Source organism: Phoenix dactylifera, chromosome 6, assembly GCF_009389715.1.
Source record: "Phoenix dactylifera cultivar Barhee BC4 chromosome 6, palm_55x_up_171113_PBpolish2nd_filt_p, whole genome shotgun sequence".
Taxonomy (NCBI): Eukaryota; Viridiplantae; Streptophyta; class Magnoliopsida; order Arecales; family Arecaceae; genus Phoenix; species Phoenix dactylifera.
Genome location: NC_052397.1, coordinates 2607362 through 2620862, shown reverse-complemented (window position 1 = coordinate 2620862; position 13501 = coordinate 2607362). Strand labels below are relative to the sequence as shown.

The 13501-nt window shown below is 37.2% G+C and overlaps 1 protein-coding gene and 1 pseudogene across 1 annotated transcript; both read right to left on the bottom strand.

The window, feature by feature from the left end:
• Window positions 1–1194: 1194 nt before the first annotated feature.
• On the bottom strand, window positions 1195–12754 carry LOC103713794 (annotated as a pseudogene).
• Window positions 12002–12451, bottom strand: LOC108510688. The gene has a single exon (XM_017843905.3). The coding sequence runs from the start codon at window positions 12449–12451 to the stop codon at window positions 12002–12004; it is 450 nt and encodes a 149-aa protein (XP_017699394.2).
• Window positions 12755–13501: the final 747 nt, after the last annotated feature.

Genomic DNA, 13501 nt, shown 5'->3' with positions numbered 1-13501 from the left:
TTTTGGATAAGATCATTACAAGGAGTGTAAAAGGCCATGAGATACAGAGAGGAATTCCTCAGGGCGTTACGTAATGTGAAACCATTGGTTTTTTGACAGGTAGTTGAAGAATGATCATGGCAGTCATTCACATAACTTGACTTCATCAAATTGGGTATTTTTCGGGATAATCTTCATCGTGGGATCTTCGCAGTCAATCAAAATTATAGCCACCAGTTGATAATATGAGGACTATGATCTCCATTGGCATTGGCACAGATATCATGCCTTCGATCAAATTTGTGTAAATTTTTTAAGCTAGGTCTAATGTTATTATTAGAATTTCCATGCAATGTTGACGGCAAAAGTCCCAGCTCCAAACAAAAATATGTACCTGTTAGGAAAATGGTGAGCTTAATAAGGTCAATCTGTGACTGAATGATTTATGAGCTTTTCCATAAGAAAATAATAATTCACAAACTTCTTAGGGCATATCTTGTCTTGCTTGCCACCAAATAGATGGGACACAGCTTGTTGGTTGATCCTATGTTCTTCCATGGCTTTTGAGAAAAATGATTAAACTCCGATACCTTTGTCGGCACCGCCATTAACTCCTCATTAGCAGATAACTGTTTTGGACAAATGATGCAGTTAATTAAGCTGAAAACATAAAATAATAGATATGTTTAGGACAAATTGTACAGTAAATTAACATGAAAACATAAAGTAATAAATATATCAAGGTAGACCTGAGCAGCATTAGGCTACCAAAACTGTTGTTATAAATCATTGTTTGGTGGTTCAGCATGACTTGAGAAAGGCGGCAAACCTTTCCAACTTGAGGACACAGTGCTAAATCAGTTCATATCAACCAATAAAGCACATAACATTGCATAACTTTCGTAATATTTGCTTTGTTTGGCTGCCCATGGAACCCAATATAATGTAATCATATTCACAATATAATTCCAAGGAAGATGCTGCATCACAAGCGTACCCTTTCTACCATAGGCTGAATACAATAAGGATATTATTTTTGTAACAATGGGTAAAGATATTGAGTATTATTTTGAACAATTAATAAACTTTCAACTTTGAGAGAGAGAGATGCTACAGGAAACAGGGAAAATATCTAAGATTAGAGATAAACTTGAAATTCTCAAGACTGCTTTGAAAGATGGGTCCTGAAAAGTCATGTGCGTAAGTTTTTGCTCATGATAGCATCCCAAAATTGAGATTTTATTTGCATAGGTTTACATCATGCAGACCAGCTCTTAAACACTCCATCACATCATCAGCTTGTGCGGCAACTTGGATTATTTAGCTCTAGATCTCAACTTGCAATTAAAATTACGAAGTTCAATAATAACACCAGAAGTATATGACAAGAATGTTTCCAAATTACATTCCAGAATTCCAGTGGGTGATCAGCTGTATCTCATTATATTATCCCTTCCAGCTCCCAATTTGGCCATCCAGTATGAAAAATTTGGTGCCACATTGCCAGCTTGCTGTCATTGATCCCAATCAGCTGCTCCTGTAAGCTCTGTTCAAACAATCAGAGTCTAGAGCTCAGCCAAACGATTGTCTTCCATCACTTCATCGCATTCAGGTTCGATAAGGAGATCGTGCAAGAGCCCTTTGTACAGCTTGATAGATTGGTCTGTTGAGGAGGCCTCCTCATACAGTCTTTGAGAGCCTTCAGGGTCAGTTACAGTGTCAGTTGTGCCATGGAGTACAAGAAATGAGATGTTAACTCTGTTTAGATTCTGTTGTAAATAGGTTGATAATCATAGGATCTCCCAGCCAGTTCTGATTCTGATGGAACCAGTGAACACTAGAGGGTCAGAATACTTCGACCTCAGCGCCTGGGGGTCACGAGAGACTGATGGGCCATTGTTGTATGTGGCAGCGAATTGGTATCTTGGAATGATGAGGGAGAAGACCGGGGCCAGCACCTGTCATCAAGTAACAATGCTAGAGACCTTGGCCATTATCACAAAAAGGAAACTAAATGTGGGTAAGCAACACACTACCGTATATGAAGCAATAATACAAGCATACATTATAATTCTCTTTTTCTTTTTGATTTTCTAGGATATACACAAGAATTATATGTTACCCAAATTATATATTACAGTTTCTATACAAAAAAGGTAATAACTTTTCCCTTTTTATTTATGTGAAAAGACCACGGACAGGAGCATGATGGAAAATACAATGAATTAATACCACAATAGCTTAGCCATTTTGATTATCATATCCAAGAAATTGAATCATTCTAACAATTAACACTATGGGCATCAAACGTCCAAGAACTGGGCACTTCCAAGTTCTCTTATCTTGTACTTTTTTCCAAAAATTGATCCAAGCAACAAATATAGAGCATACCGAAATTAACACTATGGGCATCAAACGTCCAAGAACTGGGCACTTCCAAGTTCTCTTATCATCTTGTACTTTTTTCCAAAAATTGATCCAAGTAACAAATATAGAGCATACCGATTAATGATTTTTTTTCAAAAATTCCTAAATGTGTTATTGCTTTTCCAAGAGCAGTCACTTAGATCATGGTCAAATGACATTGCAAGGCAAGTAAGTAGGTCAATGAAGTGTGCTGAATTTTGTCACTATCAATAATAACATTCAGACATCCAATTACATAGAGAGTAGGGGCATTCCAATTCCATAGTTTGTTTTAGATGTTAGGTAACTGTGTTTCTCCTATATTTGTTCATTTGCTATTTGATGAGTTTGTTTCTTACATTGCATAAGATGATCACTTTTAAGCTTAACCTATCTGTGAATGAACGTAACCAGATCAAAAATAGCTAACAGAAATCATGAATAGCACTGATCATCGCAAGTTCAACAAGGCACTTCCAACATGACAAAATTGACAAGCTAGTTCATCATGTCATCCCATGGTGACAAGTGATTTAAAAGCTCATCGTCCTCCGTTAGGTGTTCAACGAAATGCATGCATGATTCCAATCCATTTGATTTCATGTCTCAGATACAGAATTTGTACTAAATTATAAGCCTTAGTAGTTTTTCTTGTTATTTTATCATATCTATATTTTTTTCTTTCCCAATACAATTGCCTCAAATTACAGTCTAGGGGTAACCATTTGTCCCCAACTTGCATGCTCTTGCTACTTCAAAAATTACAAAATTCCTATCACCTCAACATTTTTGCACAAATCCATCCTAAATATTATTGATTTGCAATTCACAGATCATCCTCTACACCATAAAGCCTATAAAGGGGCAACTTACTCTTCTATATTATGTAAAGCCATCAAATGTCCCTTGAAACTTAATATCAAACCAGCATGTACACCATACACATAAGCAAACTAATAATAATGAACAAATGAAAGAAAAAGTAGAAAAAAATATTAGTAAGCACAATCTTCTCCTCAAAATTTTAAATGGATAGTATCAAAATTAAAGATATTTAAATAAGTTTTAACTTGATTATTATTTTAGGAAAAAATTATATGGTAAATATGGAAGATCTCCTAGAATCTTAAATAAGTCTTGGACTTCCTGAATCAGCCCTTTGATTGGGATTTTCCTCAATTCAATTTTAAATTTATTGAATAAGAAAAAAAAATTATAGGTGAAGATTCTTCAATTTATAGAGAGCAAGGTCAAAGGAACCGATACCGGGTACCGTACCGGTTTTCCGACGGAACGACTAGGTACGGGTCGTGTTGGGCTCGTATCGAGAGAGGGCACGCTATCGGAGCCGAAAAAGGAGAAGAGAAAAAAGAGCGAGCGGGGGAGAGAGGAAGAAAGAGAGGCGGCGGACGCCGGCGGAGGGCTGCGGCATCGAGGCCACAGTTGGTTCCCCCGTTTCAAATGAAACAAGCGTCCGACAGCGGCTAAAAAAATTCAAAATTTTTAAGTGAAGTCGGCAATCGCAACAGGAGAACCAGTAGCGGCCTCGACTGTCGCGGCCTCTGCCGGCCCTCCGTCGGCATCCGTCGCCTCTCCTTCTCTATCCTTCCCCGCTCGCTCTCTCTCTCTCTTTTCCTTCTCTGACTCTGGTAGCGTGCCATTTTTACAGCCCAAAACGTACCGGTGGCCGTTTTTACAGCCCAAACTATACCGGTGAGCCACCAGTACGGCTCAGAACGGACAAAACCGCCTGGTTCGGGATGGTTCTGCTAATCATGATAGAGAGTGAATTTCTTGATGTAAATTTGCTAAAAAGAAGACTTTCTATGTTATCACAAGAAAAAGGCACCTGAGGTCAATATTTTTAGATATTTTAAGTGTTAAGTGGACAGCATCCTAGAAGGAAAGGCGACGCAAAATGAAAAGGGAATTGCTTAAATTCAAAAGGAGTTTTCAAGCTTAGGGTTTTCCATCTTGATTATGTTTGCCACTGTTTTCTCTCCAAAATGTCCTTGATTTAACTCATAAATATTAAATACCCAAAGTATTGTCATGTGCATCCTTTCTTCTATTGTTTTATTAATACCTTCTTTTTGGAAAAATGCCATGACAAGAAATTTACTTTCTACATATTAAAGAACCCTCGCCTATAGCTTTCCTTTTTGTCTCCAATCAAATTTAAAGTTGTAAAGCAAATCACGATAAAAAGGTGGTCTGGCAAATTCCAAGTTTATGCAAGTAACTAGGAGATCTTCTATGTTTATCATATAACTATTCTCAATCAATCTTAAATCAGTTCAAACATTCAACACTTTCAGACTCCAGTTTAAAATATTTTAAAAGAAAATTAGTGCATAGTAATTTAGTTTCTTCTATTTTCTACTTCATTAACATTTCTTATTATCTATTTTTAACTTGTATTGAATGCACCCACATGCTTGAAAAGAGATAACAATAAACAAATAAAATAGGAAACCGAAAAACCTAAATCTATAAGAAAGATCCTCTAATGATTTTAAATTGTCTCAAAATAATAAATATTAAATTTGATTTTAGATTGATTGTTAAGTTGGAAAAAAATATCTGGTAAACAAGAAAGAACTTATGGAATCTTAAATAGATTGGAAATTGCCAATCACCTTCTTTATTGGAATTCTCCTATCACAATTTTATGTTTGACTGGAGAAGAAATGGAAAGTTATATAGATAAGGATTCTTTGGTAAACAGAAAGTAAAATACTTGTTGCAATTTTACTTTAAAAAAATGCCAGAAGGAAAGGCTCCCATAGTCAATAACATTTTGGAACATTTTAGTATTAACTCGAGGGCATTTTGGGCAAAAAGTCAAGCAAAATCAAAAGGAAAAATCCTCAAATCCAGTTCCTTTTTATAATATATATTAGGATATAAATAAAATTCATCAACTTGATTAAGTTTTGTTTTATAAACAAAATTAAGAAAGAAAAACAAGACTGCATTTGCGAAAAATCAACAATGAGTATTCTAAAACTAAATTTTCTATTTGTTTAAAAACAATATCATTATATCACAGTAGTACTATGAAAAATCAAATGATGCCGGACTAAGCATTGCTAAGGAAGATGGTTGCATCCAGAATATGATCATACAATGGTAAGATGCCCATATAGCATAGGTAATAGGTTTGCTAACATTAGATTTTAGCTTTCTGATGCCAAAGAAATCATCTCACATGATGCAACAGATTAATAGCCATCAGGGATCCTGATGGCACTTGTGCAAAGTACAAAATAATATATTCTCTGGACATTGAAATTTTCTTTTCAAAGTGTGTATAACTGCAAAGAAAAAGCCATGTCCATACCGAGACAAGTGGGTGCGAGGGCTGAACATGTATAGCTGGTGATGTCAATACCACACCTTCAACACAGGCTTCTAACTTTGGGCAGTAGCCTTCAAATATTCACGAAACAAGGAAAAAAAACTTCAAAGTAAATGCAAAGCCAACAATATAAAATTGAGAAAAAATCATTATAATAAGGCAACTATATCTCAATCCCCAATCTCTCCAAACACTCGGAACAACTTACCTTCAGTACAACAGCCGCACCTGTTGAATGTCCAAAGCAAAAGCACGGCAAGCCTGGATTCTCTGCCAACACCTTCTCCAAAAATACTTTCTGTATGCATAAAACCTATCACTAAGATACCATGTACACCCTAATGCCACATGTGATTCAGGGTCTCACTTAGGTTAAATGTTGATACCAAATCAGTGACAGCATAATCAAGGGATTGGACATATCCATGCAAGTCATCCCTCCCACCATGCCCTAAGGAGAAATATAACATTCACAAAAGTTAATCCAGACAACTTTTCAAAAGCCAGGTACTAATACTTCAAAGTTGAAATGGTATTAAAACCACCACAGTTAGTTCCTGTTATTTTACCTTTTTTTTCCCTTTGGAAAGTGGGGAAGGTGAGGACTAAATCGGCATAGTAATCAAGGGTCTAGCAAGTTTTTACCATATCTTCCATACAACCTGCGAATATCATCTCTTATCTGACCAAGCAAACAAAGCATCTTCCATGTTGTGTTTGCTGTTAAAGTTATTTAGCAAGAGTCTCTAAGCTGTCCATTCTCCACAGCTGCCCTACTCTTGGACAGTTGCATAAAGTTTGATATATGTCCAACAATAGGGCCTCAAGGGAGAGGGCAAGTATCTTTACTCAATCCATTTAATAGTTATTGTAATTCTTAGACCGGCCTTCTCAGTTAAAGAGACAAATCATGGAAATGATGGGCACAAACAGTTATGAAATGCTTGGTATACTGATTAAATACATATAAATATATATATATATATATATATATATATATATATATATATATATATATATTCTGCTCTTCTAGCCTTCTAGCCTACAGACATGAGAAGGGAACAAGAGCCCAATTATTAAAAAGTTAACAGTGTTAAAAACTTAATTGAATAGATAAACTAGCTGACCAGACATGCCTCAATCAAGATTATAGCCAATATTGAGCCAAGTTATAGGGTTATATGTTTCATTCAAAACCTGAAAAACCAAATTGAGTACTCCTGAAAGTTAATCAATATATACCTCCAACAAGAGCACCAGGTCATCTCAGACCCCCGAACACATCAGATCAAGTTGGGTGTCGAGTCTAAAAAAGCTAAAAATTTTGACAAGAAATGGTTGCACAGAAACATATATAGTGCACAAATTTAAAAAAGAGACCAGAAGAATTTATCAATTAACTAAGAGCATGGAGAAGGTAATAAGAACATAAATTAAATGAAAGATTGCACACTGAAAGTGTTTTCACCATGACAAATGATTTCCTTTAATCTACAAAAGACTCCAACACCATTTCATATTACTTGAAACACTTCTCACACAAGGTCTACCACAATTATAAAAGATTTCGCTTTTTCATCACATGCAGTGAGTGGTCATTAGCCCGTGCACGGAAATATAGAGGATGATCATAATCAGATATCAATCATTACTGATCAATGATTTTGATTGACTAGCAATTTTTTTTAATCAAAGAACTTTTAATTCTTTTCTAGGTTTCCAATATCTTTCAAAAATAGGGCCTTCAAGGACAGAAAGCAACCAGGATGCGTAGAAGAGAAGAATTTCTTTTAATGAAATCACCTGGTTCAAGTTTACAAATCTTGGCTCCTAGATGGAACACAAAATTTGCTGTTTCAACTTCCAGAACATCGGTGTTTCAGAAATGATATATTACATGACGACCTGACAATATATCCTATGCACAAAATATAGTTTCTACACTCTCTTGGAAGCACATATTACTACGCGCTATTCTACACCAAGGTCTGCAATTTCAGTATTAGGTACCGTACTAGTATATCATTGATTTGGTATGGTACAGTTGCTATAGTACAGTACAAAACCCACACCAAGAAAGCTCCTAGCTCCTTTCTTCTCACCTTTTACCATAATACTACTCGAAACTGGGCAGTATAAGTCTGCACAGTATGCTACACACCCCAGTTTCAGACGGTACGGACGGTTCTGCTCGGCTCAGTAACTTTATCATACTTGGGGTTAATCGATCCTATTCTATATAGTAACTGTATGAATAGCAGCTATTAATATATGCTTCAAGGAGAGTGTAGAACAAACTCTGCCATATCGACCTATACCAAACCAAACCTCGGAACTGTACCAGTAACTTACCGATATGATACAGTACGATTGGCACAAGTCAATGGCAGATTTTGTTCTACACTGTCTTTGAAGCATATATTAATACCTGCTATTCATAAAGTTATTATATAGAATAGGATCCATCAACCCCAAGTATGATAACAAATAGTCTTTACTCTCCTATCCTAAAAATCCATATATACAAGGCCCACGACCTTTCTCAGACCTGCACGCCATAAAGTTATCTGGTCATTAAAGCCTGTCAGGTTGGCCACTCAAATTAGAGCACAAGAGAGTTAATTGCTGAAAGAACAACATATTGACCTCAAAGGCATAAGCCAACAGTTTGAACCAGCAAAGCATGTAAATGCCATAGTGCATCTTCCACAATCTTTTCCAGAATATGCACTTCTAAACCTATTGTTCCAATGTATAAATCTAATTTTGTCATCAGTTTCCTTGTCACCTCAGAACCTGAAGGCAGCCAAAAAGTTAGACCGCCATTCTAACTTCTTGATTTCTGACATTCTCCAATGAGCTGAAACTTTAGTGTTTCCAAGCTTCCTATCCCAAAATTCATATACAATACAACCTGAAGACATCCAACTTTTTCTTAGGAAAAAAAAGGAGAAAAGTATGAAAGTAACTTAAGCTACTAATGCCTGCCCTCCATAAGGTTCGGTCACATTATATTCCAAGACAATAGTAGTTGTCAACGATAACTCTAACCAAACTTCTATCAAACCTTCCAGATGTTAAACCAAATATACCTTTTCTATAGCCTTTATGCAACAATAGTTCAAAGTTCAAACCAATAAACAGTATTCTTAACCATAATTCACTCTGTTGTTCTCTGACCACCAAACTGAACAAGTTTTGTCCCATAGTTGTAAGTACAATATAGCAAAGCAGGAATATAAGCATATTCTACAACATGGTTTCACTTCCACCAGTGTTCATTGCCATAACTACATTTCATTTTAAAAACTGGCAGACCTGGATTCAACAATATAACCAAGAATCACTTCAAATATGGATGGGCAAACAATAAAAGCTATTATGACTTATTTGTAGAATAATTGGCCAAGCTTTAAAACAAAAATCTGTAACTTAATATAGAACCAATGCATGGTTTTTGAAAAAAAAAAAATTAAAATCATTTTTCCAAAGAAACTTAAGTTTAGAACTGGTACTGTCAGAGTTCCCTCGTCAGTGGGCAAAACAATACAACAACTAGCATAATAGACAAGCACTCTGGGTAGCGTTCTTTTTGCAGTTTTCAGTACATTTCATATCCACAATCTTCCGTGAACATTCATTCAAGAAACTAGAGGATCCACAAATGCACCACAAAATAGAGGAATTCCCCCAGTTATAACAGATTACAACCTTGAACCAGACTAGAAACTAACTGATTAAAATCCATCTCATCAAATAAAGTTATAAGTTTTCTAGCTGACCCTCTTGCCTTGTAGCAGTGTCCAATTCACAAAGGGTTGAGGTCAGGTAGATATACAATATCAAAAACTATCGAAGTATATTCATTCTTTGATGCGATAAGCTGAATCCACAAAGATAAGACACAAGCAGATCAAAACATGTCAACCCAGAAGAAACATAGAAATGCTTAACTTATGCCAGTCATAATATCTTGGTTGTGTTCTTGTAATTTTCTAAATGTACAATCTTGAATGTGTACTGTTATCATGAAATACCCGTGGGAACTAGAATCCGTTGTAGTTGCATCTGTAGGACTGACACCTCTTATATGGGTTTTTCACTGAATGGTCGCAATCATTTCAAGCCTGCCCACTTGCTCCCTGAGATTCATCCTGTCACAGCAGGAAATTATACTCCTAAACTGCTTGCTGCAACTTTGCAAGAGGTGCTTCAAACATTGGTTCATTACTCGCCTAACTCTGTTTATATCAACTTATCTAGTAATCCCATTTGATACTCTGGTCGTGCAGATGCATCCACCTCATCATAGTTACATTTTGCCAACACAGGCATCAAGCTGACAGTCAAAAATCACCATATCTTTTTTCTTATGTGGCTATGGTATATTTCATTGATGATGAACTCATTCTCAATGCCCTATCACCAAAAACAACGTAGATGCTAAGAATTACTGGTTAATCAGATATATTTACTGTCAATCAGATATGCTTACAGTTACTGGTTAATGGATCTGCATCAACAGTGTCTGGTGCTGCATAGGGATAACAACTATAACAAGAAAGATTTTTTGCATTGGTGATTCTGCAACCCTTCTAGCCATGTCCTGGGTCATTATCAAAGCATCCAGTGAGCATTCAGCGCTCATACTTGTAGATAGAAGCACTGTTTTCAGTAATTACTAGAACGCTTCTCATCAAATCTGAATCAGCCATTATTCTCCCTCTTGGACCTCTCTCCGGCCTCTTCCAGGTCCCTCAATCTCAAGTGTTTTTCAACTTTTCTTTCATTATATCCTTTTTCTATTGTATGGCCTCCGCGCTCCATTCTATCATAATCTATGAAGAATTATTTTCAGGCTTATAGGTTTGCCGCACATTACTTGCATAAATTCTTTACAAAATTATTTTTTTCTAGGCTTTGTAGGTTAATTGTTTTATCATCATAAGAGAGGTCCTTTAGGCTGATTGTTTCTGACTTTGCCTCTTTGCATTATCCTTTTAATATATTAAGAGGAAACAGAAGGTGTATAACACTAGAATTTCCTAAGGTGCTGCTCATCATAGACTACTCTCACCCAAGCACACTTAATTATGGAGTCTTGATGGGATCTAGCAACCTAGTATTTCTGCAAAAAAATAAAGCATCAAGTATTATAAAACCATATATACATATACAAAACCATAAAAAAATGTAAGAAAAAGGATGTTCTGGTGTATTTAGATTACCACCAATGTGGGGTCTCAGTAGAGTCAGATGTTTGCAGCTTATCCCTCCGTGCAGAGAGGCTTTTTCCATGTTTCAAACCCATAATACCCAAGTGACAATGGAACAACTTTACTATTGCGCCAAGACCTGCCCTCTTATATACAAAACCATACATAATTATATAAAATATTATGTAGAATCTCACAAAATAAATATTTCATGTTCAATCAAACAGAAAATCAAGTCCACGAAATATGAAGTAGGTGACAAACTACCAAAAGAAACTTTGATAAAATGAGAGAACATTATATAGACCCTAATAGGGTGTCTTGGTACATATAGGAATCCACAAATGAAAGAACATAGCACCACACATTCTCCATCCAGTATAATTCTTGCTTTTTCAATATTTTAGTATCACAAATTTGCAACCTAGAGTACCTTTGCATATCTGCATATCGCTTGCTCAATTAGTTCTTTAGATGTTGCATGTTGAAAATTAACTCCAAAGAAAAAGAAATCTCGTGTGCATGCAAAAATGGTTCTGTGCTGAGGTGGCGTATCATTTCTGTTATAAGAAATAACAAATAGACCAAAAGATTTCTTTGGTATTGTCATCCCCATTGGAACGTGAACCTTCTCTAGAGAGAAGATAGAACCTAGCATGGGGATGGAAACAAGAGGTGAGCTTAAAACATCACAGAAAGCCACTCGTTTTGCAATTCTTACACCAAAACAGAAGGGAAGGAAAAAAAAATTTCGAGACAGATCGTGTTTTGTCTTCCAAAATTCTTCTAAAATATATCGCTTGTAAGAATTTTATTTAAATTTTATAAGTTTACCAAGTAAAAGAAAAAGGAAAAGATTTTGCACCAAATTTTATCCAAATTAAAAAAAAGAAGAATTTTCCCATTTCTTGTCATCTATCTTCTTGAGCATTCATCTATCAAATTTTATCCATTTATTAGATCTTTAATTCTAGAAATTAGATATTTTTTAAGCTTATTATTATAAAAAGTGGGGAAAACAGGGGGGTAATTGCTCAATTTACTTGGTCTTGACGGTGACGGGAGACCACGACTGACTGAAGAGCGTCTCCCCTCTTGCCGTCACAAACAACGAGAAATCTCTCCCTCTCCTCCCCTCCTCCCTCGCTGCCACCACACGCCGGACCGCGGCCGCGCGCCTCGCCGCCGCCTCCAGCTCCCTCTGCCTCCGCAGCACCATCGCCGCCGGCACCCTCACGACCACCGCCCCCGCCCCGCTCTTCCTACTCCCCTCGCGCCGGTCATCCCTCGGCGCTGGGCCCGGGCACGGCGGCAACCGCGGCCGCCACCGGAACGGAAAGAGGATGACGAGGAGGACGGCGTGGAGGAGTAGGCGGAGGCGACGGAGGGCGCGGAGGGAGAGCAGGGCGTTCACCCGCCCGCTCGCGCCCGACGTCAGCATCACCGCCTCTGGTGCCGCCGCCGCCGGCAGCTTCGCCGCTGGGTCCATGCCGATCGATCCCGGCCCGATCTCGGGACCATATAAAGGTAAAAAAAATGGAAAACAGTCGAATTTTTATGCAAAAAATCGAGTCCTTTTCCTCGTAAAAGAGGTTTGAGAAATGCTATAATCTTCCAAGATTTTCGGGATTTCTACGGATAAAATCGACCAAAATGGGAGAATGGAGATGCTAATATTTGGGGTAATGGGTTGGAATTAGAGTTAGATTAGGATTAGAAATCGTTAGGAATTGGAAACGCCTCGCCTTGTTTCGCTTCTCTCTCTCTCCGCGGAGAAAGGGTGAGGCCCCTGAGGGCGACCTCTTTTAAGACCACATCCGATTTTTGAACCATCTATAAAGACCTCTTTCAGGACCAAATCTTAAGACTTCCGACGTGTGAAACTAGAATAACCTGAGGCCCCTAAATTGTTGATGGAGAAACTTCGGTTATGCTCTTGGGTTTAAGTGCATGTCCTCTTAGGATTATTCTTTTCTGGGGCTTTGTCCCTCCCGTTCTTCTCTTGAACTAGAGGCGGTTAACGAGACACGTGGAAAAGTGGGAACGGAGGCTTGCGACACGTGGCGTGCGCGGCGCCCAGACTCGGGAGTGGTGCAAGTCAATGGTCTTAGAGTTGGCTGCCGTGGCGGGCCCAATTCTGGAAGTTTCTTGGACGGGAGAACCCAAAAAAAAAAAAACATCGCAGGACCCATAAAGTTTTTTGCTCCCAGAATGTATTGTAACAGGATTTACATGTTAGTGGAATTACAGTATTTGTAAATTGTAGCTGCAGCAGTTAAATTTATTCTTTTAGATAAAATAAGCTGAAGTAATATATATATATATATATATATATATATATATATATATATATATATATATATATATATATATATACATATATATGGATGCTCTAAAATATATTTGGAGACTGATTCTACCAAGTTTTTAATCGGCCAATCTAACATCCGCCCTCTGAAGTTAGATATCAAGGTTTGAACTCTAGACCCTTCCTCCCTGCCCTTTGAAACAAAAAAAAAGTAATAATATATTAATTTTG